The 25,941-nt window shown below is 36.2% G+C and overlaps 1 protein-coding gene across 1 annotated transcript in view; it reads right to left on the bottom strand.

The window, feature by feature from the left end:
* LOC107583212 (VPS10 domain-containing receptor SorCS1-like) overlaps nucleotides 1-15,605 on the bottom strand; it is a 96,464-nt gene extending 80,859 nt beyond the window's left edge. The window contains exon 1 of the mRNA XM_016269362.1: nucleotides 14,729-15,605. Coding sequence (XP_016124848.1) covers nucleotides 14,729-15,421 — 693 coding nt within the window. The 5' untranslated portion in view covers nucleotides 15,422-15,605. The remainder of the gene's footprint in view (nucleotides 1-14,728) is intronic.
* Between the last annotated feature and the right edge of the window lie 10,336 nt (nucleotides 15,606-25,941).

Here is a 25,941-nt window from a genome sequence, read left to right as displayed (position 1 = left end):
GGATGTATTGGCAGTAGCAAGTCTCTGTACTTGCTCTGCCGCAGCAGCAGCGTAGCAGATCTATTCCGCTAAGACCAAATACATTAACATTGTCATATCCATAGAAATATATACACTACCGCTCAAAAGTTTGGGATCAGTAAGACTTGTAATGTTTTTTAAAGAAGTCTCTTATGCTTATCAAGGCTGCATTTATTTGATCAAAAATACAGAAAAAAAGAGTAATCTTGCTAAATGCTATTACAATATAAAATAATGGTTTCTATTTTAATATACTTTAAAATATAATTTATTTATGTGATGCAAAGCTGAATTTCCATCAGCCATTACGCCAGTCTAAAGTGTCACATGATCCTTCAGAAATCATTGTAAAGTAAACAGGTCAATAATAATTTAGCTCAAAGGGAATCATTTAAGATTTTAAAGGGAACTCCACCATTGATATGCAAGGGAATTAGGACAGAATCACTGTTTTACGGCGGATCACTGAGACGGCCTGCGATTGCTCTTTTAGGGGGAAAAGCTCTTTTAGCGTGCTGAGGCGCACAGGGGAGATGATCATTTGCAACACAATCAGGGGGTAGTGCGGCCTGATGTGTGCAACCCACTCGACACGGGAAACCACCACCGCTGAAGCGCCGTCCGCCAACATGAAGAGCTCTCCAAGAGCGTGCTGAACTCGTTCAGTCTTCTCTCCGTAGAGTAGTCAGGAGCGGAACGATGTGATCGCTCGGCTCCGCAGCGAAAAGCTGAATATGCGCTGCACCTGCTGCCTACTTATACTCACGCTGTGATCAGCAGCGGCTGGATGCAATAATCGCATGCCAATGTGCATTGGCTCGTTTAGTTTACACTCGAAGTAGATTGGTCCCTCTAAGCGAGATCCCAATTTCGTCGGTCCTCCGACGTGACGTCGAGAGTGACCGACTGAAAGGGAACTGTTGTGCTACTTAATATTTACATTTTTTTGGAACCTGTGATACTTTTTTCAGGATTCTTTGATGAATAAAAAGTGAAAAAAGAAGAGCATTTATTTAAAATAGAAATCTTTTCTAACAATATACACTACAGTTCAAAAGTTTAGGGTCGGTACATTTTTATTCTTTCTTTTTTGGAAAGAAATTAAAACTTTTATTCAGCAAGGATGTACTAAATTAATAAGAAAATGTATATTGTTTGAAACTATTTATATTTTTTAAATGACTTTTAAATTAACTGTTCCCTCCTGGTGGAATGACCTGCCCAACTCAATCCGAGCAGTTGAGTCCTTAGCCATCTTCAAGAATCGGCTAAAAACACATCTCTTCCATCTTTATTTGACCCTCTAATGCTAACACTCTCTATTCTAATTATATTCTTAAAAAAAAATACTTGTCCCTTTTAGACTTGCACTCTATTCATTTGCTGCTTGTTTTCTTTATAATTTTTTATTATTTTTTTAACTAGCACTAGCTTTCTAATCTTTTTGTATTCTATCTGTTTTCTTTTCATTTATTATACAGCTAGCTTGCTCTATTCTTTTTCTATGCTATCTGTTTTCTTTTTATTTATTATATTATTTAAAAAACCCTTGCTACGTGTACTGCGTTAAGCTAACTGACACTTGTTATAGCACTTGTATATCATGGTACTATAAGTCATGTGCAGTGTTGGGGAGTAACTAGTTACATGTAACAGAATTACATAATTTAATTACAAAATAAATGTAACTGTAATCTGTTACAGTTACTAAGAAGAATTGTGTAATTAAATTACAGTTACTTATGAAAATGTTAAAGATTACAAAGGGGGTTACATCTGAATATTTTCACACACATACAGATTTGATTTATTTATTTCCCAAATTGCATCGACTGCTCTAAAATATGAGACACCAATGTTTCAGGAGTATACACTCTTAAAAATAAAGGTGCTTCACGATGCCATAGAAGAACCTTTTTGTCTAAATGGTTCCATAAAGAACCTTTAACATCTGAAGAACCTTTCTGTTTCACAAAAGGTTCTTTGGGGCGAAAGAAGGTTCTTCAGATTACAAAAAGGTAAGAAAGAGATGGTTCTTTGTGGAACCAAAAATGGTTCTTCTATGGCATCGCTTGAAGAACCTTTTGAAGCACCTTTATTTTTAAGAGTGTAGGACACAGAATAGGACACATGTTTATTCAATAACTGTTTTATTTCCTGTTTGGGTTTATGTATATGCTTCTTTTTTTTTTTTAAAGATTAACAGTTTTTTTCCAAAGCATTGCTAGATGCCAGTGTTACTTGTCATGGCTATGCAAATATTTTGATTTCAAAGTATTAAACTATATCTTATGATCTGTATTTAACCGCAGAATGATCTCAAAGTAAACATAGCTGCTAAAGTCTGATTTTGTGGTGGCTGTGCTTTAAATTAAATAATTATTATCTTAATTCTAATGAAGAAGGATTTTGAAAGTCTGATACTAACTAGTGTTGAGTCCTACTGTAAAGTTAACCGTGACTGCTTTAAATGTTTGAAAATGAAAATAACATATGAAAACATTTGTTAAAAATTTAGAAAAGTAATCAAAAAGTATCCAAATGTAATCAGTTACATTACTTTAATAAAGTAATTGAAATAGTTACACTACTATTACATTTTAAATAGGGTAACTTGTAATCTGTAACCTATTACATTTCCAAAGTAACCTTCACGATAATAAATAATGAACTGAAATTAAGACTACAAAAATCAATATTCACTTTCACTGAATGGAAAAAAGCAGCTTGGACTTCTGCTATAACTATCTCCCTTTTTACGTTAAAGAAGAATGTCATGGGTTATAAGAAATCAATAAAGAATAAAACAGAATGTATCATATAATTTAGTCACAGCCGAAAAATACTGCAACTGAAAAAAATTAAATAAAATCTTGGCCTTGACAGGCTAACAGTGAGGTAAGGGTCAAATAAAACATGCTCTTAAGAGAATTAATATCGCAGCCGTTCCAAGTCAGTATGTGTTTTAATTAACCACTTTTCATCATAACTTGAAATCTTGTTCACTACTGAACAATGTCTGAAGTGCAAAGTTCTCCCAAACTGATCCATCCTGCTGTGACACGATTGTTAGATACTATAAGATCTGCAAAGCTCACCTGCAGCCACAGTAGCCGTCTCATTTGGATAAGATGACACACATGGAAGCAGGCAGGAGGGATTCATAGGATTGGGCACATATCAAATGCATTTTAAATGCTTTTTATGAACTTTTAATGGGATTCTGAGAGGGTTGAACTCAAATGAGTGTAGAGAACTGAGAATAACAGTGTGATGGTAAAGAGACAAAAGTGTGTTAGCCAACCAGGGAATATTACAGTGTACTACAGCCATCCAGAAACACACATTAATTTGGATATATTGGAGATATATATAAAATGTATATTGTTATTTTTTATATATATATATATTTTTTAAACAGGTTCACTTGCATTCAACAAAGCTCCCACAGTTCATTTTCTCACATGTTGCACTGCAATGTGTTTTTAGACAGAGCTCAGTAAATAAAGATCAGACACTTTTAATTCACTGTTTCACAGCCTTCCCTTTGGCAAACGTGCTCGGGATCGTCATAGCAACAACCATGGTGAAGAATCATAGTTCTAGTCAGTGACTGTGTTAAACTGGCAGAACAATCAAGCACAGCTTCACATGTATCTAAACATGCTTGTGTGTCGCTATCCTTGGCCCTTTGAGAGCCTAGGCAAACACAAGTTCTTTCTTCTTCCTTGTTCTTGCTATCTCACGCTTCCATCTTTGTTTTTGGCACCTTTTTCATTCATCTATGCATTCCTCTTCCATGCTTTCTTGCTGTATCACTGTCTTTCTGTCTCTCTTCTTTGAATTTGGAGTCTGAGAGTTTAGATGAGATTGGAAACTTCCAAGTGCACATGGACAGTCAGACAAGTAATAAGGGCTGAAAGCAATTTCCTCCCTGCTTTATCAAACTCTGAGAGATGGGCAATAACCACATATAGTAAGCCCTGACTCTCTTGTTTATTATTTATATCAGGTTGATTGGGATCCGTGAGTCACACAATGTGTCGGCGAGGTGCCGTTGTTCGCCGGGAGAAACACTCACGTTGTGAACAAGCACCTGATTTATACTTATCCATCTGCTTGCATGTGAAATAGTTTAGATGAAGACCTGGCTGGAACTGTTACTGGGCAGGATGTTGAAATAATGCCCAAAAGCAGACAAAAATAAGCCAAATGAGAGGACAATGAACCTCTATGCACGTCATCATAACAAACCGAAAATAATGACAAATGTATTGATTTTGTCAGCAACACGAAAGGACATTGTGTACCATTTTACTTACACAACAGTTTTACATTTCTTTCTAATTATTTATTAGACAGAATTGTTAAACGGAGACCATAAACTAATGAAGATAGAGTATGGGAGCTCAGTTGCTGGAGTTCTGTTTGCTGTCAAAATAAAAGTCCCACTTCTGAGACATTGGCTAAAATAAAAAGTTTTAATTAAATCATGCTGATAACTCACAAAAAAGTACCAAACATTGGCCGATATGTATTTAGACCACTAAATGCTTGGATTGCGAAAATTGTCCTGTTGGAGGGAAGGGGGGTAAGAAAGTTATATTCTGGTGAAAGATTATTATGATAAACATTAGTTTTTCCTTTAGAATGATGTTTACCAATAAATAGTTGGACCCTGGTTACCATGGCAACCCTGACACCAGATACATTTATGACCTAATGGAATGTGAGTAGGGAAAAATAGTAAAAGTTTTCCATAGGAAGAGACACAGTGCAACGTAGAAATTGACTCTTTTCTAATTAATCCATAGGAAAACCTTTCTTTGAATGAACACACATATCCTTCAGGTCATTGTGTATGTTGTCTTTGAGATTTTATACTGTTTTATGCAGGCTTATGATGGAAACACTCAGTCCTGTCATCTTGCCTATATGTAATCCTACCATGTTTAGTATCTATGAATTCGCCTTCTGATGATCTAAACGAGTGTGTATATTATATGTTGGTACATAGGCAATATATTAGTGTCCTGAGAATCTTTAGTAATTTCGATTCAAGTTCCATTTGCAAATTACCATGCCCTCACACAAAGGGTCATAAAAACTCCCCAGTATCTCAAAACTCCCACTTGGGATTCCGGCCTTTCTCATTGGACAAACAAGCCCATCTTGAGAGGAGGGAATCTTCTCCGACCTTAAAGGCCTCACACCATGTGACCCGCCCAGAGTCGGTGGTTCTGTTTTGAGAAGATGTGAGCTACAACGCTCCAGGACATCCTAAGTTTTGTGCCAGGCATTCGGCCTTGACTTTTCCATTCACCAAGATTCTGTGACGCAAACTGGTTCTTTTTCATCAACTAACTTCAGCAAAGATCAACTTGAACCTTTGGACTGCATCAAGCCTTTCTTTCAGACAGACGAGACGTGCAAGTATTCAAACTTAGTCTTATTAATTGATACATTAGGTATCATTTGTACCTTTTTACAAAGGTGTGTTTGAACTAAGAATCTGATGTTTCCTTCAGGCGGTAGATCTGCTGAATATGCAAATGGTTCCATAACTTCATATTCTTATTCTCTCTCCTCTTTACTGAGTTAAGCTTTAACCCTTTCCTATACCAACTGTATGCATGTGTGTGTGTGTGTGTGTGTGTGTGTGTTTAAGTGTTTATGTAGTATGTTAGACTAGTTTAAGTGTTTATGTAGTTAATAAAGTCTTACTTGTATCACACTTGACGTTGTTCATTGTTTGCTCATAACTGGAGTCACTTAATCATGCAGATTTATGCTACAAGCTCTGTGTAGAATTGTACAGTAAGAAAGTAATTTCCCTTAACCAGGAAATTAACGTTCTTAGAATTGACAGACAGTTGACCCTGAGAGGTCAAGTAAATATCTACAGCGGATCTAAATATTTATAATTAATTATAACTAGTTATGATTAATTATTCATATTTCCCCATGAGCTGATTCGCTACAATGTTAACATTTTGGAAGCCCATGACATTAAAAATGTATTGCTTTTAGTCCAGATCTGTTAGCTTTGAGGCCATTAATATGCTAGTGTCCTCCAAAATGTAGTTAAGTCCACATTTAAATGCATGAACACATATATATATATTTTTTCTCTTCCTGGAAAACATATACGAAAATACTGATGCCATAATTTTAGTGGAATTTGTGGCCAATTAAATGTTCTCTAAAATTGCAATGCACTCTCCACCTTAATTTTAACTCCCACCTGCCACTTATCTAACTGTTTAACATCTAATTCACACGACCTTGAGCTTCAGAGACATCAACCTCAGATGTATTCACATCTACGGCCTCAGATCTATGAATGTTTCTACACCGTATGAAAACTGTCTTATCAAGTTCTACAATGCAAAATATGGACACTTAGGCATTGAAGGGATAGTTCACCTTCAGTTGCTGGTCCCCACTGACTTCGATAGTATGGAAAAAAACACTATGCAGGTCAATGGTGACCAGCAACTGAAGGTGAACTATCCCTTTAAGGTATAACAGATACTGTATCAACATCATTAAATTCTGTAGAGCTGCTATTCTACTCAAGCCAAAATCATTCAGATGAACCCTGCTGTTTTCCACACCCTCTCCAAAGCCTCCAAAAGCTGTCAATTGTTACTTTTCCAGACTGTGGTGTAAACTAAAGTTTGTTAAAAGCCTTTGCATATCACACCCCGATCTCCTGTTTCAAAAGGATCTACATTAATATAGGTAAGAAAGGTTATTCAGCATATTAATTTCAGTGTCAATGCTATCATGAGGATTTTTTTGGTTGCACAGTGATGACCTAGAGCTGAGCAAATGTGATTTATATTTAAATTCGGCATAAAAAGGTTGGATAAAAGTTGTGAGAGTACTGTAACATCTACTGGTCTAGTAAGACTAAACACAGAGACTAAATAAGCAAGAGTGGGCGACACCATAAATACAAGCATATAGACAAGTTAACTGGGTGTACAGTACAGGTCAAAGACAGAATAAAATTAATTAGGAGATATCGATTCTTGGTTGCAAAATCTACAGAGGCCAGTGTTGCCATAGTGATACCACCACTCAGCAATCTTTTGACACAGTTCTAGAATCTACCAAATGCATTTAAAAAAATACAGAAAGTCCACACTGCAGTACACAGAGCTCTGCTTTTAGACCCTGACACGGCTCAAAACACAGATAAGTGCCTGAACCCCGCCGCAAGATTCTGCTCTGCTGAACTCTTAAACTCAGCCTATTTTCACTGGCATCTGCAGACGCCTAAGCTCACATATACAAAGACTTTTAAAGAACAAGAGCCTTTAAAAATGCATCTACATTTTCTATTCAGCTCCTCTTCAATCTCCATTAGGACTTCCAAATCGGTTACAAAAGCATTAAATGTTGAAACGCAGTTCAACACCATTGAAAATTGACAGATAAACCCTTTTATGCTTCACACTTTACCTCGCCTTGTTGTTTTTGCAAGTTCAAACAGGTTATTCTATGAAACAAGTGCCTTTACACTTTGATAAACTTTTGCATCTGAAGCTTCTTCTTTTTTTTAATTCAGCAAGAATGCATTAAACTGATCGATACTGACAATTAAGACTTTTACATTGTTACAAAATATTTATGTCAAATAAATGTTGTTCTTTTGAACTTTCCATTCATCAAAGAGTCCTGAAAAAATGTATCATATAGTTTCCACAAGAATATGAAGCAGTACAACTGTTTTCAACATTGATGATATTAAGAAATGTCATCAGACAAATAAATAACATTTTAAAATATATGAAAATAGAAAAGTTATTAAACTGCAATAATGTTTTACACATTACACAATACACATTTAGTTTTTTTAATCAAATAAATACAACCTTGGTGAGCAATAAGCAAAATACTTATTTGACTGTAACACTGAAATGTAATGCACTGTAAAAGTTGACTGCCTATTCATTGTCAATCAAAAATTATATTTACATATGTAATGGGCAGCAAATGGCACTTGTTTTGTAGAATAACCCAAATGTTGCACTAGTTGAAGCACCCTAGTTTGACTATAATTTATTTAAAGGCAGAATTCAATATTTCTTGGCAAAGCATCTCCTTTTTTCTCTCTATGTATACAAAGAAAACATTGGCCAGGTTCAGCAAACTATCACATCAGCAAATGATACACATAATCCTTCTGAATAAGAGAAACAGTACACTCAACTTGTTTTGTGTGCAGTGTTTTGGGCCAGCAAAGAATGAGACTTGCCAGAGAGTCAACAAAGCTGTCAAAAACAGTAATAATGTTAATGTAGCATATTTTGATTTTAGTCAGTGAAGATAAGCTAGCAGATTAGTTTTAATTAGACAGTGTGCGGATAGACCGCTGGTTCTAGGGAGGAATCTGTCAGCATTAGTCTACATCACGAGAAGCTGCAAATGAACGTGAAACACACACACTCATGAAGACTCTCTCGAGCTGACTGTGAGTGTGTAGCCAGTCTACGGTCATGTCTTATTCATCCGTCTTTTCCACTGATTAAAGTGTGTGGGAGAGACACTTTCAGGGCACACATACTCTCCCTGAGAGAGGCCACGACCACGGTCCGGACGAACTCTTTGGCCGCATTTATGTTCTCAACCAAGTCCATTTTCTTTAACAGGCATCTGGCGCTGATCCGATCTTGTTGTTATGCCGTTTGCAAGCATGCAATTGAAAGATTGAATGTTTCGGCAAAACTTTCAAATGGTTCTAAATGCGATATGTATCTGACCTACATTTATACACTTTATCCAATTCTCGTCTTAATCTGGGATTTTTCCATCATTGCCACACGACAGATGGCCTACAAGAAAACATCACAGACACACACAGAAAAAAATATATAAAATTAAGAAACAAATAAATATAAATACGTAAATAAATACATAACCACAACATATATTATTTATATTTATATTATTTTAACAAAACCTGAAAAAAAGTATGAATTAATTAATTAATAGTAATAATAATAATAATAATAATACACGGAGAGAGACATACATTCATAACTTTATACTTATAAATAAAATTATATATAAATAAATATATAATTATAATTAAAATAGTTACTTAGATTTTTTTGTTTTTTAAAGGTTCAAAACACAATTCTGGATTGTGCAGCCTAATTTAACCCCTAGATGTTTAGATCAAAATGTACCGGAGCTCCTTGCATTATAACACATCTTCCAGAGCACCATTTCCTTCTATATGTCTCATAGCACCACATTTTAAAGCAATTTCAAAGAGATGTGTATTTGATATCATAGCAGTTTTTTAATCTACCTTGGAGCGTAGACTGTCACACTGACAGTCTGTTTGAGAGAGAGAGAGAGAGAGAGAGAGAGAGAGAGAGAGACTACTGAGCAGCCCGGTGGGGAACAAAGTGTTTAACGCAACAGAGATGAAACCAAATCACATCTGACACTCTGTTATATCAGTGTAATTAACATAGGGGGACAGATAGATGCCAAGACACCCTTGTTGCTTGCTCTGGTTCAGCGGCCAAGCGTGTGATTATGCTGGAGTGCTCTCGTCTCTAGCGGGCCCAGCCCTTCCACTATGCCTCCATTGCGCCCCAACAATGGAGATAATGGCTACATTTAGGTGGCTTGTAAACCGTCTCTCCGCGATTCTGATCCAGCTGATGTTGCTTTTTGTGATGAATGAGGATGTCTGATATGTTGACGTGGTATGTGGCACACAAAGCTTGAAGTGCTGAACACTAGGGAGGTACATGCCATATAAATGGTGAGGTAAATAAAAGGAAATGACGTTTTTGCAGTTCAGATAACAAAAGATTGTGACACTAAGTTCTTGGACATATTCATGCATTTCATAATTGTGGATTTCTTCATAAATTAATAGCTTTGAATATATTTAAAAGTGAAGAAGAAACTTTATATAATTGGTGAAATCAACACCACCAACAACACACTTCACTTTTATATTTTCTCACTTATTTTCATTGTGTATCCTCAAAATTTGTCTACTTTTACTTGGAGGTAGCGGAGCATGATTTTGTTCACAAATCATGGAAAGGCAGCCACGCCTTGGTCTCCAAAGTCAATCCTAGAAATAAATCCCCTGACTGTACCACCGGCTCTCACCAGGAAGACCTCAGCTGCATAAAAAAGGGGCTGGAAAACAAATGTGTAAACACATTGGCGGTTGGGGGGCATTACATTAGGATAGCTCAATTATTTATGACATTCCATAGCCTCCTTTACTAGTAATTAGCATCCACACTAAATAAACGAAGCGCTTTACAGTGCATTAGTGGTACTAAATCATGTTCAGGAGTGTGCAAGGTTGTTGAAGATTTATCTTGCCATTCTTGAGTTATTGGTGACTAAATGGGTTTGGCTAGCCAAGAGTGCTTGAAATAATGAAGCATTCTTGAAAGTCAAGTGTCACAGTAGCAAACCACTGAAAAGCATCTAGCCATCTTTATAAACATATTTATTAATATTACATAATGCAATCCAATATACACTACTGTTCAAAAGTTTTTTGTTTTTTTTATTGTTTTTGAAAGACATTTCTTATACTCTCCAAGGCTGCATTTATTTGATCAAATACAGTAAAAACTGTAATATTATTATCATTTAAAAGAATTGTATTCTGTTTTAATATATTTTCATTCCAGTAATGGCAAAGCAGAATTTTCAGCATCATTACTCACATGATCACATGATCCTTCAGAAATAATTCTAATATTCTGATTTGATGCTCAAGAAACATTTCTAATTATTATCACAGTTGAAAACAGTTGTGCTGCTTCATATTTTGTCACCTTTGAAGAATAGAAAGTACAAAATGAACAGCATTTATTTGAAAACAAAATCTTTTGTAACATTATAAATGTATTTAGTGTTGCTTTTGATAAATTTCATGCATCCTTGCAGAATAAAACTATTAATTTCTTTCTTTATTTTTTTTAAACGGCAGAGTACAGTAAGTATGGGCCACATTCTAAGCTATACCATATACAAAAAAAATAGATATAGTTTAAACCTGTCAAAACAATTTAAGCGATATTAACTTTACACAAGGATGAAAAGACAACTAACTAGTCTTCTTGGATTGTACAGTATGCATTAAAATTTCTGAGGTACCAAACAAAAGATTTAAAAAAAATGTTTTAAGAAGGTGAAGTTTGTGATATCATAGTTTACTGCGCTTTGTAAACTGATATCACAAACTGCACCTTCTTCTTGCTCAATCAATGGCATGAGTTTTGCTTGTTTAGAAGATTATATTTTTTTAATTAAGTTATCTTTTTTTTATCCTTTGTGGACACCCCAGCTAGCAAACACCACCCTAGTACATTTGAAGCCTCCCAGCAAACTGAGACAGAAACCTGAAGGATGCGCCTCGAAAATGAAAATAACTCCTTTATGAGCCAACATCGTTCAACACAGGAGGGCAAATACCTCCAGGCCGGACTTCTGGAGCACATGTTCAGTTATATAAAGACTGTATACGGGAACAGATGGTTTGACAGAGGAGTGAAGGAGGCCTTAGACTAGAACAGTCATCAACAACTCACAATGCTGTTTTCCCAATTCACACAGCAATCGAGATTCACACCAGGAGAGTAGCAATTCCCTGAGGTTACATATCAGAGAACCTCCACTGTCCTTCAAACTGATGAAGCCATTCGGATGTAAAAACAACCAGATGGTCCTAAATAAATTCCAACTAGATATGGTGATAAATGCGGAATATAGCTAAGCACTAACCTGGATTACCATTTGAAACGTCCGGTTTTAAACCAGCAAACCAATGCCAAAAAAGTCATGCAGTTGACCACCATTTTTAGTGAATCGCATGAAAGCGCAAATGAAGCAGCACACCACTTCAGGGAAACGCTATTTGACAGAGCTCATTTACTGCTGGTATTTTATACTTAGCCTTTCAGTGAGGTGTTTCAAAGAGATCCTTGGAGAATATGACAACAGGGTCTATAAGAATGACCCAATCTCAGTGAAGCAGGACTACATCAGAAGCCACTGAAGCGTGCCAGGCTTACAACTTGAATCGTATGCAAATTGGATGCTTTATTTTCCTTTTGAATGCATGACATCAAAAGCATGATGGGATACGTGAATCATAAAATAAATAAATGACATTGAGCTTAAACCTCAAAACACCAGTGATAAGCTTCAGTGGAGTGGATCCTTTTCTCCACCTATAGTCAGTACTTCTTTTGAAGCTAAAATATCTCTTAAAATGGTGAGAAACATACATTATGAAAAGTTTGGACAAACTTACAGTATTCTTTATTATTACTTCACAAAATTTTAGAACTTAAAGCAATAGTAGCCATAATAATAGTGTGACCAAAAGTTGTTAAATTTTAGCTTCTGGATTCTCTCAGTCGACTTCATGAAGTGCATCTAGGGATACTTTTGTAACATAATTGAAGGAATGCTTCACATGTATGCTGGGGAAAGTCCAATGTATCAACTAAAAATAAATTAATAAATAAATACTAAGAAGAAATAAATTAATATAACAAATATTTACAAATAATAATCATAAAAATAATAAATTAATACATATTTTAAAAATTATATAATATTAATTTATTAATTTATTTGTTTATTTATTTATTTTCTAAGCATTAACCTATAGATCAAAAAGTTTGTTAATGCCAAGCATATTCACTCATGCATGTCCAAACTTTTTGTTTTTTCTGGAAATGTACCGCAGTGCCTCCTGAGTAACATGGTAAAGCATATCTTACATGACAGCAGTTATTGAGAACAGACAGCTGAAAATATTGCACAAAAAGTTTTGCATACATAACATTATTGTTAGGAAACATTGCTAGAGGAAAAAAAAAATCACACACTCTGTCCTTGCAATCTTCATTCATCTCTCATAAAACCTCCAGCCAATGAAGACAAAGCTCTCCAGCAGGCATGCAAGCAGGGAAACACACTTGAGTAGGCAGTCCCTGAACAGGACAAAATCTTTCAAAATGGCTGCCTCAGTCCGGAAGATAATTATAGGAGATTTACAGCTGCAGGGATGAGGGACGGGACCTGGCGGGCAGTAACCCTTGCCTAAAATTGCTGTGGCTGTTTCACTGACAGCTACTAAACAAGTTAATAAAGATAGATGTAATATGTCTAGACAGGGCCCGAAAACGCTGGACTATCTGTTTTGATTTATAGTATTTTTTGTGCAAACAGGCACAAAGAAAGACAATAATGGATGAGGTGGTTCATTTGAGAAGGATGAGTCTAATTTATATAACTTCACCTCATACTCCTGGAGAAATTATTTCACATATATACAGGCCCATAAATATGAGAAACTGCTTGAAAATCACACAGAAAATCTGCTTTTATATATCCTCTCTCACACTAATATCTCACACACACATATCTCATCAAACACCACCTGTCTGTAACAAAATCCAAACATCCAGGCAATACACTGCAGACTTGCTTAAATCCAAGTTCTCAGTTCTGTTTAACTTTAGCATTTAAAAACAAGTTTATATGTATATATGTGTGTGTGCGTGTGTGTGCATATATATATATATATATGTATATATAATTTTTATTTTATTAGTTTTTTACTTTTCAGTCTTTTTTTGTTGTTGTTGCACATATTACCCATAAAGGAAAAACCTGCTTAATAATTATGCACATCTGAGTATAAGACTTTTTAATTTTTTTTCAGTCCTTGTTAACAATTATATATCACTTATAAATGAATGAATGATGTAGTAGTTATTAAGATTGGTGTGGTTATGTGTATATGTGTATGTATATATATATATATATATATATATATATATATATATATATATATATATATATATATATATATATATATATACAGTATATACTGTATGTATGTATATATATATATCTATTCTTTTTGTTGTTTGGCCCGTGTGCCTCTGTCTAGAAAATCGACTAGATGGATCCCTGAATTATTGAGATGTTAAGTATTATAAAGTCTCCTATCTTGCCAGTCCAAAAAAATCTCCTGTCCAAAAACACAGACAGCACTGCAGAGCCAGGAGGCTCTAGCCAACAACCTGCTCTACAAGCAAATCATTTCATCGGAAAAAATATACAGACAGTGCAGAAAGATATTGCATTCAAAGCATATTTCCAGACTTTGCCCCTAGTCGATTTAACTAAGGCAATTTAGAAATAAACTCCCGAAGGTGAATGGTTATTTGAACTGAATGTAATCATAGTAACATTATGAATTACATTCCAGCGCATTGCTAGATCTCTTTGACAAACAGGTGGCTATCACTCTGAACAGGTGTTTTCTGTAAACATTTAGATCATCTCTGCTCAAAAGACTAAGCTGGTTTGCTGGTCTAAGCTGGTTTACGAGATTCTTCCCAAGCTGAAAAGTGCCAAAACCCCTGTAAAACCAGCCTGATTGCTAGCTTAGAATGGTTTAAGGTGGTATTTTCAACAGGGCTGTTTAAGGCCATCATTTCAGGGCAGGTTGGGTTGAAATGCTCATTATAAACCCTATGGACTCAAAACAACATGTGCATGCCTTCACAGTGACAACAACTGAAATTGACAAGGAACCTGAAAGCTAAACAAGACAGCATGGTCTAGATAACTAAATAGCATATGTTATATTACTGCAAAGAAGTACAGGATGTTGCGGACTTACACTGCTGTTTTTTCCAGTCCAGTACACGACTGCGTGGTTGTGTGCGGAGTCTCCAGCCAGAGCAAAAGTGCTGCTGGTCAGCTTGGGTTCGTCTGGTCTGGAATCCGATACTCTGCCATCATGCTCATCATCCTTGTTCCAGCGAACTTCGGCGCGTTTACTCTGTCCATCCACCCGCAGACCGGAGGTTTTTCTCTGCTCCTCCGAGCGCGCATCAGCGCTCCGCGCGCTCTCCAGAAACTCGGGCACGCTTCTTTTGGCTCTCCCTAACGCGGCGTCCTCGGATTCCAATACAGATTCACTTTTCACATATTCATCCGAAAACAATTCTTCATCTAAAGCGGACTCGGTGAAGTTCCCCAAAGGCGCACGGGAGTTTATCCCCTCCGCGTTTCTTTCCAATTTCGGCGCGATCCCTGGAAAACCATCCACCTCTAGTCCAGTGGGTACTCCAACATTCGGGTAAAGAACTGTGATCAGCTTGGGTTTCTTTTGATCCGGTCTCATATATTTCCCAGAATCATGCGGGTCACGCAGACGCTCATCCCCTGCGTAATTCACTCGCATTGGCGACATACATGGCGCGCAACTTATTTCTGCCTTTACATTTGGAAAAACATACAAGGAGGAAAGAATTAGCCAGGTAGAAAGAGTAAAGTGAGCGCCAGGGAATACAACCAGACGAGTCTCCATCGTAAGAAGAGATTTTGGGGAATGCTTCTCCCCTCCCTCTGACTCTCAGACGCGCAGGGGAAGCAACTCCAGCGAAGTGTCGGGTTTTAAAGAAGTGCTCCTCAGCTACACCGCTCACGTTCAGGGATGTGATGATGGAGTAAGGCAGCACATAGGGGAGGTACTGAATCCAAGCCAAGCCGCTGCTGCGTCTAGGGAGAGAGAGAGTGAGGGAGAGAGAGAAAGAGAGCGCGAATTGGGCATAACGACATCGTGCGTATTACGGTTGAAAGTATAAAAAAAAATGTATATATATATATCTAGCGAATTGCATTAAAATGAATGCCTATTCAAGCTGTAAAAGCATTTTTCTGTTTAAGCACAAATACATCTGCCTGGGCTGGATTACCACTTCGCATTTCTGATGTACCTAATTATGCAACATGTATAAATTATTATTATTATTATTATTATTATTATTATTAAATAAAACACAAAATTAAATAATAATACTAATACTACTACTACTAATAATAATAATAATAATAAATGTACACGTTATGTCATATAGCCTATGTGAATGTATTAATTAAATTGGCCATGTATTTACAATGTATGGTAATTGAAGATGTCAAGCCTCAAAAAGGAAGATTATTATTATTATTATTATTATTATTATTATTATTATTATTATTAAATAAAACACAAAATTAAATAATAATACTAATACTACTACTACTACTACTAATAATAATAATAAATGTACACGTTATGTCATATAGCCTATGTGAATGTATTAATTAAATTAGCCATGTATTTACAATGTATGGTAATTGAAGATGTCAAGCCTCAAAAAGGAAGACAAATAAAAACAAACGTACCAATAATGTAGTCCAAACGACTTATGAAGTCATATAGCGATTATGTCATTGTTTAAATCGTAACTCTCACGAACCATTTGCCGGAAGTGGACCTTTTAATTGAATCTGCTGATTCAGTTTACCTACCGGAATTGTTAGTTCATATGAACTGATCCGGTTCCCAAGTTCAACTCACTAATTCAGTGATTCAATTGCAGCCGATGACATCTCACTAAAGTGGAGGGTTGTAAGGCAATTATTCGCTAATGTTTGACTTCAGAAGACTTGACACTTAACCTGCCCTACCCCGTAATCCACGCGGACTACCTTTATGGTACTTTTATGGTGAGTTTGCATCGTATTTGAAGCATCTCCTAATTAGTGCCTATGTATCAAAAAAGAGTGACTTGAGCATTCTTTCTTTTGCGAACACAAAAGAAGTCGGAAGAATACGGATTTGGAACGACATGAGGGTAAATGACGACAGAATCTTCATTTTTTAGGGGGAATTATTCCTTTAAGATGACTGTTTGCACAGCTCATGGTGCTTCAATTGCTCAAACTGCATTTAAACTGACTGGATGCCTCATTTCATATCATACTCCATTTTATTTTTTATCATACCCAATAACAATAAACAACACACATTCCTGAACATGTGTTGTTTCTTGTGCGTGTAACTAAGAAGGGGCAGATCTTGTAGGTTTGGCACGTGCACGCATGCAGCAGTGGCATTTATTCTCCTGTCATCCAGGTGTGCGAGGATGCTGTGACCAGACAAGGCGCTCTATGTTGACAGGGACAAAACTGCAGGAGCCCAGCAAGGATAGCCACATCCTCACACATCAGCGCACATGGGCTGCGACAATGGGATACCTTTCTTTAGCAGAGACGGGAGGAGTTTTAGATGATCACATGCTGCTTTATGATATGTGTTAGGGTCAGGTTTTGCCTTTATCGTGGAGACCAAATACAGTAAGGATAGTTGAACCAGAAAACACCTACGCACACACACAGTTGAGATCTGAAAACGGTACTGAGTACTAGAAATTGTAAAACAGTTGAAGTTAGGAGATATCACTAGGTCAAAGTGAAAATATCATTAGCTTGTTACCAAAATAGTAAAAAGTATGAAATGAAAAGTTCCAACTATGATTGAAAACCAGAAGTGTGCAAGTGCATGTTAGTTTACAATTGCAAAACTGGGCCGAGAAGTTTGTTAAATTTGACTCAGTCCTTCTTTAGGGATGTTCTAAAGGGTAAAATTGATTCATAAAAGATAAATATTTAATAAACAAAGCATTTTTGTTATTCTAAAAATCCCTTAAATGCAATAAATTGCTATGATTTGGCATGGCCAGTCAGGAAAAAGCCTAAACTGTAGTACATTTATCTGCTCTTCTGCAGCCTGGGGGGACCAGAGGAGATTGTATTGATGACAGTTTAGCGCTATGATACACATATGCTCAAATTAGAAGGAAGATGGATTTTTGCCCTCTCCCGCTGTCTCGACACTAACCCCTACTGGTTGCATTATGCTGCAGATTACAGCTGGACTGAAGTGGCAGAGTACTTGCAGGCAGGCGTATGAAAATGTGATTAATACGGATCTGAAATGATATTTAAGTAAATACGATTTTAATCTGAGGCAATTAAGCAAATTTTGAAATTGACCGTACGCATAAATGCATCTTCATTTTCATAGTTTTTTTTTTTTAATGCACAAAATTAGAAAAGTAGATAAAACAATGACAAACAACGGCATAAAAGGCATATGTATTCAAGGAATACATGTGCAATGCAACAAATGTGCATTTATCAGGAAATGGTACATTTATTTTTGCTGACTACTAGGAAACTAGGAATCTGTAAAACCCTCACTACTGACCTTTTTGCATGATCTAGACTTCCCAGTATAAAAGATTTACAGCCCAGCCTTGAACATGTGGTTGATACCTCTAGTAAAATAGCAGCTCACACAAGAAATCACTGTTTTTCAACACAACAGTTCTCATCATGATTACAAGCTGCAAAGGTCCCATTTTTAAAATATACTGCGCTTAGACTGATCAATAACTTCCTCCGCTAGGTTGGATCATTCCCTGAAAATAAAGCCTTGCCTGTCTCCAAACGACAATCCAGGCCTCTTCAGGACATTCAGCTGGTCTTGTTTCAAGCAGGCGGATTGTGTATTATGTCACCTAAAGCTGTTCATTTAAGTGTAGTAACAAACACATTAAGGCAGGATTCTCATTGTAATAACTGTGCATTAGCATTGTTAGTCATTCTCATTGTTAGTAATATTATGCATTAGCAGTGGCAGCTTTGACAGGTTTGATTTAACTATATGCTGTATGTTCAGAGCAGCAAAAGCTTAGAAGATTCACTGGCAATGATTCCCTGCATTTAGGTTTTAGATCATCAGGTTAACAGAATTGTACAAGTATTTCTAAGTTAAGCTAGAATTGCTTCTGATCTCATCATAGCTCATGCTAGCTAATAATGCTGATGAAATTATCTTCAGTTTATTGGGCTGTTGCATTTTACATGGAGCTGTCGTTTTCATGAGGTTTGTTTGACAATCTGAGCAGAATTTTAATGGCCAAGATGCTCTAAAGAAGGATAAAAACACCTTTGGAAAGAGTCACACCCCTCTGGTCCTTCTCAGCCTAGATGCACAAATGTTTTCATGAATCTTCAGAACTTTATTAAGCAGTGATGTAAGAAGCTCATTCTTCCACCTTCTGTGCCCTTGATTAATTTTATGCAAAACTTTTTACATTTATAGTCCCAGGTCGTGCATAGATTTAATGCCACTTCTCATTGTACCATATAGGATGGGTCTAAGCTATTGGATTCTCCACAAGTGACTAGGTTGAGTGTTCTGTATATTCACAGAAAATTCTACTTAGTCATATGAGTTCTGTTTATGTTCTTACAGATCTTTATCACGTTGTACACCAAAGACTGAAAAGATGCTGTGCTTTACCAGACTTCCCACTATCTCACAAATTCATGCACCACGTACAACTAAACAACCTCTACATAAATGTGTGCTCATGCATTTTTATCTCACTCATTCCTTCCTAATTAAACTGTAAAACGTCTTGCACCTAGACAAAGCAAAGCTTAAAAGCTGCTAAGAAATTCTCAATGGATTTCTCATGCTCCTCACAGATTTTTACCAATGATTTGCGCCAACTTCCTTTACAGTGTGGTTTATGGATTGAATATTTTCAATAAGATAAGAGGGCACTGCTCTGCTGAATACATAAAATATGCATGCCGTTATTATTCTCAGTTGTATAAATTGAACTCTTGAAGACTAATGAGTGGTTTGTTGAAACTGCCCTTTTAGAACTGATATGAGACTAGTTTCACTTAACAAAGCTAAATGCAAAACATAAAATGCATCTGATACTTGGCTAAATAATAGGATTATCAGTTTAGAAAATGAAGAAGGAAACATCTCACATATCTTCTGTTGTCATAGGCCATTTGTCCAATCAAACTCTAAGGTACTTTGGCACAAATTCACCCACTTGGTGCCAGCAGAATGTGGTAGATGCCAACATGAACAGGTTGCATGATGTACCCTCATCCTCCAAAAAAAAAAACAATCAGTGTTTGCCATTTTACTCATTTTAGTACAAACGTACTAAAATATTTTGTACGAAGTTTTGGTGCAAAATCATAACTCGTACATTGTATAAATTAAGTTTTGACTTACTGCAACAGACTTTTCTATAATTACCAATTTTTGTTGGATGTGGTAGATGCCAACATGAACAGGTTGCATGATGTACCCTCATCCTCCAAAAAAAAAAACAATCAGTGTTTGCCATTTTACTCATTTTAGTACAAACGTACTAAAATATTTTGTACAAAGTTTTGGTGCAAAATCATAACTCGTACATTGTATAAATTAAGTTTTGACTTACTGCAACAGACTTTTCTATAATTACCAATTTTTGTTGTTTTTTTTTGTTGTTTGTTTGATTGACGTTAACATATTTTGATCCTCTCTACAACATTTTTTCAAAAGAAGCACCATTTTAATTCAGTTTGAAAGCACACTTTTGAATCAATGTATATCTAAATCTCTGTTTCCCTGGGAAACAGCTAGTGAGCTCCTTGCGGTTGCATTTCACCAGGGCCGTTTTGGAAGCATTGGCATGTCAAAATATATCTCCATCCAGTCAATGTAGCCTGAGGAAACAAAGGCTGATCGAGAGCTCTGATCAGAACACAGCTGAAGAAAAAGAATAACAAATTGGAGACTATTCTTTAAAAAAAAAAACATCCCAACCAAGAGGGGGAAAATTACAGAAAGGAGTAAACAAGACCTAAATAAAAGTTTGACTCTGAGAAAGACTTAGACTTGCGGAGGAGTTCTAGACAGCGAATAAGAGATAGCAACAAACATGACTTTGACATTTTGATGTTATGGATGCATTAAGAACTTTATTTTTCTATTTAAATATACTTTAAATTGTCATTTATTTCTGTGATGGCAAAGTTAAATTTTCAGCAGCCATTACTCCAATCTTCAGGGTAACATAATCCTTCAGAAATCATTCTAATATGCTGATTTGCTGCTCAAGGGATATTTGATTATTATTGATGTTAAAAACATATTAATTAATAATATTTTTTTGTGAAAACCATGATACATTCAATATACCTGATGTATATGTGTATTATTAAAAGGGTCTAAGTAACATTTTACGGTCCATAAAGTCCCTTTTCGCACCAATATTTCGCAAATATTGTTCTGTGATTTTCCACCAAAACAATATGTATTTACTTATTTATTAGTACTAAAATGAGTCATCATTACACATAATTTTTATAATCAACATTTCCCAACTTCCTGATGTTACCTTTCTGAAGTCTACTTATCAAAATAATTCAGAGATTATAAAATATTTTTAAAAAGACATGATTTGTTAAAACGTTATTCTTCAATCTAAGGCATTTCTGAAACCTTCCTCACTTATAGAGTTGAGCCGTCAATACAAATCTACAACTGCCCAATTGCTTGTTAATGGAATCGACAGTTCAATCAAGGCATCATTCGCCACTGCCAGCCCAACCTTGACAGGGAACGTCTCTCATTTTCAGTTAAGTAGGCTTTAAATGGGGAAAGAGTCTAAATGTCCAAATGTGCTTTATAAAGGCCCAGGCAGAAGTCAGTTTGCTCTAATCTTTCGACCAGACGTCCTTCTAACACAATCCCCACTTTAATGATCGTAAAGGAACCGTGTAACCACTCTTAAATCAGCACTATAGGGTAACTCCTAACTACAGCTTTTACCCAAGCTTTCTTCCTCTGTTTGGAAAGTTATTTCATTACTTTGTGGATTTTGAGGATGCTTTCTACCCTCTGGCGAAGTTGTGTGGGTTGTTTTGAGTCCCTGTCTTAATTTCCCTATGCGTTTGAAAGAAGAGTTTCGCTCTTGACATATCCGACTCTTGCATGAGTTTCTTCTGTTGCTTATAAAATGCAGTTTTACTCGCATTCGCTCTCTGAGGAAAACCAGAATATACTTTGAGGCAATCTTTAGGGTGTCTGTAGGGCATTTTGCAGTGGAAACCAAGTATACATTACTTAACTGACAGGGTGATTCACTAGTTAGAAAGACAGTAGGCCTATATTACAAAATCCTTGAGGCTAAAATAATATTATCTAATGGAATACTCACCGATTTTTTTCCCTAAGCACTAAAAAGAAGGTCATGATTTCCTGGGTTCTCAGAATCAGCAGCTCATGAATTAAATAGATTTGCACTGAAAAGCAATTCCCATCAATGTCATAGAGGTGTTTTGTAATTTTATTTAATGGCTCTCTTTGTTTTAACAACAGTTTGCCTTTCTAGCCCTTGTGGCAGTGTTTGCAAACACATCTGAGGCCATCATATAACATCAGTGTAAGTGATAACCGTAATAGTCACACTACAGCTGCCATTCACACCTTCAGCTAGTTCTCATTAAAATCTCATAAAAAATCTTTCAAAATGACATTGTGATTACACAGCAACATTGAAAGGGGAAAAAGACAGTGATTACCATGTTATTTCCTGGTTCTGGCTGGATGCTTTGCTGTGTGACTCAGCATTGCTGTGTTGCTAACAGACTTTTGCTAGTAGCAAGCTGGGGAATACACACTGAGAAAAGGATATCCCCAACGTCCCCCTAGGGCCCTCTCGATGTAATGCGGAACTTATTTGATCAGCCTCTCTGAATCTGGATGAGCTATTCTGTGCCAACATTTAAGCTTCATGCGAACCGCTCACTTAATACACAGAAACTGTGGGGAAATAGACCCGCAGAGGGGGAAAACTGCACCCATTACACTTATCATGGGGAGGCGACACAATTCACATGACCCATGCACCTTGACGTTCAGCAAAGTCACAGATATCATTGTTAAAGTCTGTATTCAGGGAAAAGTTTAGTTTCTACTGAACGTATGGCAAATGAATTCAGCCTGATTTTTTTTTTATTGAAAATCGATCAAATTTCAGTTTACTAAAGGCAACATGTCTAACATGGCTACTGAACGTGTATAGAAAGTATTCCACAAAAAAAAGGGCATTTCATGATAAAATGTCATGCATTTGAATGAGGCTGAGAAGTTAAGATCAGAGTCTCTTATTCTTTGTGATATGGAAAGATGGGACAAAATGCAATACAGTTCACCCTAATAAAGCACTTTGCAGTTTCCCATAATGCTTCTGGGCATTATGATCATTCAGTACAGAGTATTCAGTGTTTTCCTGGTGAGCAAAGGAGTTTTAAACTTTCACCTAACAGTCTGGTGGTTGTCATTAAGACATATAGCACTTATGCAGAAAAAAAAGAGGAATTAATAAAAATAAAAATAAAGTAAGATGGGCATAATCTCTACCTGAACACAAGGGGATATTAAGAAGGGTGATAGGAATATGTAATCAGTCCTGAATTAAGATTTATGATGAGCAGAATGAAAGATGTGCCACATGACATTAAGGCTTTAGCACAAGCATAAGTCACATAAGTTCAAATCATTAATAAAAGACATCAATAAAAGAGTGCCTCCATAGAATAATCTTATTCTGTGTTACTGAATTTGTCTACTGCTACTTGGAAATTCAAATCAAGATATGAGTAAAATGTTGGAGATGATTAAATACAGCATGATTGTTTAAACATGGGTATTGATGGAAACTAATCTGTGTGAATAATACATGACACTCATACTGTCATGTGTACTGCATATACTCAACTAATGTAATTATATTTATTGAATCTTTTTATTGAGCCCAGCAGTCAAATATATGCAGCAGATTTTATATTATAGAAACGTGAAGATTTTGGGGGTTTTGAATACCAACACTGTCATTCTACACACACACACACACACACACACACATTAGAATGTGTGTGTGTGTGTGTGTATTTCAAAACAATGTAAATAAAAAAAATAAAAAAATATATATACATATATATATGTATATGTATATTTCTAACAAATGAAAAAAATCATGGTTTCCACAAAAAACAGCATAACTGCACAACTGTTTTCCACATTAATAATAAGAAACGTCTCGTGAGCAGCAAAATCACATATTTGTGGCTTAAAAGTGCAAATAATTTTTTTGCAACTAGTTTTTTTAATACTGCTTATCATAACATTTTCAAGAATTTAACACTCAGTCTTTAATTATTTGTTTCACATCTTTCAACAGCAATAAAACAGCTAACGAAATGCTTTCTCCATCTTTTAAAAAATATTCTTTCATACTTGTTCTCTCTGCACTCTTCATGTGCCTCATGTAGAAAAAAAATATAATGGAGTAAAGCATTACTGATTTATCATATGTTATTACATTTTTGTGTTAATAGCGTCACACCATATGACTCAGGATACTTCAGAGGCACTTAGCGCATGGAAGTTTGTTTCCATCAGTGTTTAAATAACAGTGGCTGTTACTTTTTCATTCCTGTGATTTTAACTTCAAGAACCCCATTTGGCAGAGTGAGTGTCAAGCTACTGCATTGTACTGTCTTATAAAAACAAGTATCAAATTGTCATCAGAACACATGATGTGCACCAGCATTCACAAGCACTTAAAGACAACTTCTTTATCGCTCTGAGAGAAATATTCATCATCGCAGCCTTTCATTCTTCATTTGTCTTAGTTTTACTTACAAGCACAAGCTAAAGAAAGGAGAGGGGGTGTTATTTTGCTATATTGGATTATTTATGGCACGTTTTCCTTTGTCTCTGAGAGAGCACCAATGACAAAGTGCTTCTTTTTGCTAAAGAAGGAAAAATATGCTTGAAAACCTGCCCTCTTCTTCATCTAAACACTAGTGAAAATCAACTGAAGCTAAAGGAATGTTGAATGTAAACAGTCTTGATCAGACACCCACCATCTTCATCCCCAAGGTTCCTAACAGATGCTTTGGGAAATAAAATCAAAACCAAAACCACTCCAAATGTGTTACAGATGTCAGCTCACAGCTTTCAAAAAGATAGTGCTGTCTAAAGCCAGACACCTTTGAAAGCTAAACCTCCATAAATGTGATACAATATATATAAACTGAGACCACAAGCTGTTAGCCCATGCAGCATTGAAGAGCCTTGTAATATTTATGAAGTTTGTGACTGAGAATCTGTATGCAAACACATTTTTTTTTTTTAAGTCTGCTCATCAAGCTGCATTTATTTGATCAAAAATACAGTCAAAACAGTACTATTGTGAAATATTATTACAATTTAAAATAACTATTGTCTATTTTAATATATTTTAAAATGTAATTTATTCTTGTGATGCAAAGCTACATTTTCAGCATCATTACTCCAGTCTTCAGTGTCATATGAGCATTCAAAAATCACAATAATATGCCGATTTGATGCTCAATTATTATTGGTTCTCAATTATCAATAATGGTTTCTATTATTACCAATGTTGAAAATAGTTTTTGCTCTTTAACATTTTTGGAGAAACCGTGATACACTTTTTTTCCCCTCAGGATTATTTGATGAATAGAAAGTTCAATGAACAGCATTTACTTGATTTTTTTTTCTTTTTAACCAATTTAACGTGTCCTTGATGAATAAAATTCTTATTATTTTATTCATTCGCTCTAAAACGTTGAATGGTAGTGGATCAAGGTTTAAATATTAGCCAGGAATATTTGTTCCCCTTCAGGAACTCGAGCTGCGTCGAGATTTGCTTTGGGAACGCCCTTGCGTGACCGCGTTCTGAAGCACGTGTCAAATCAGTCCAATGGAGCAGCGAGACGTCACGAGCGGGGTGACGTAAGCACCAGAAAGTATAAAAGCGCATCCGGCAGAGCACAAACAAGCTTCTGCTCTTCAGTAGCGCTCTATGTATGTGTCTGTCTATTTACTGTTGTCCGTCCGCACAAGCATATATATAAACAATCATGAAAAGTCTATGGCAAGCGAACGGCATTACAAACGCTGTGTTCCTCCCTGCCCACGATATCTGGCAGTGGGGGATACACACGATTTGTGTGTCGTTTGTTTGGGACGCACGGTCAGCTCTTGAGGGGGCTGATTGTCATGACTGCGAGCTGCTCTCGCTGCGCTCGCTCCGCTCTCGACTGGCCGTGTTTGATGAGAGCAGCCAGGCTCGCGGTCCCGCTGTTGCCGAGGCACAGCGCAGA

The sequence above is a fragment of the Sinocyclocheilus grahami genome, unplaced genomic scaffold (assembly GCF_001515645.1).
Source record: "Sinocyclocheilus grahami isolate Dianchi unplaced genomic scaffold, SAMN03320097.WGS_v1.1 scaffold51.1, whole genome shotgun sequence".
Taxonomy (NCBI): Eukaryota; Metazoa; Chordata; class Actinopteri; order Cypriniformes; family Cyprinidae; genus Sinocyclocheilus; species Sinocyclocheilus grahami.
Note: the sequence above shows the minus strand (reverse complement) of the source record. Positions and strands in the feature narration are given on the sequence as shown.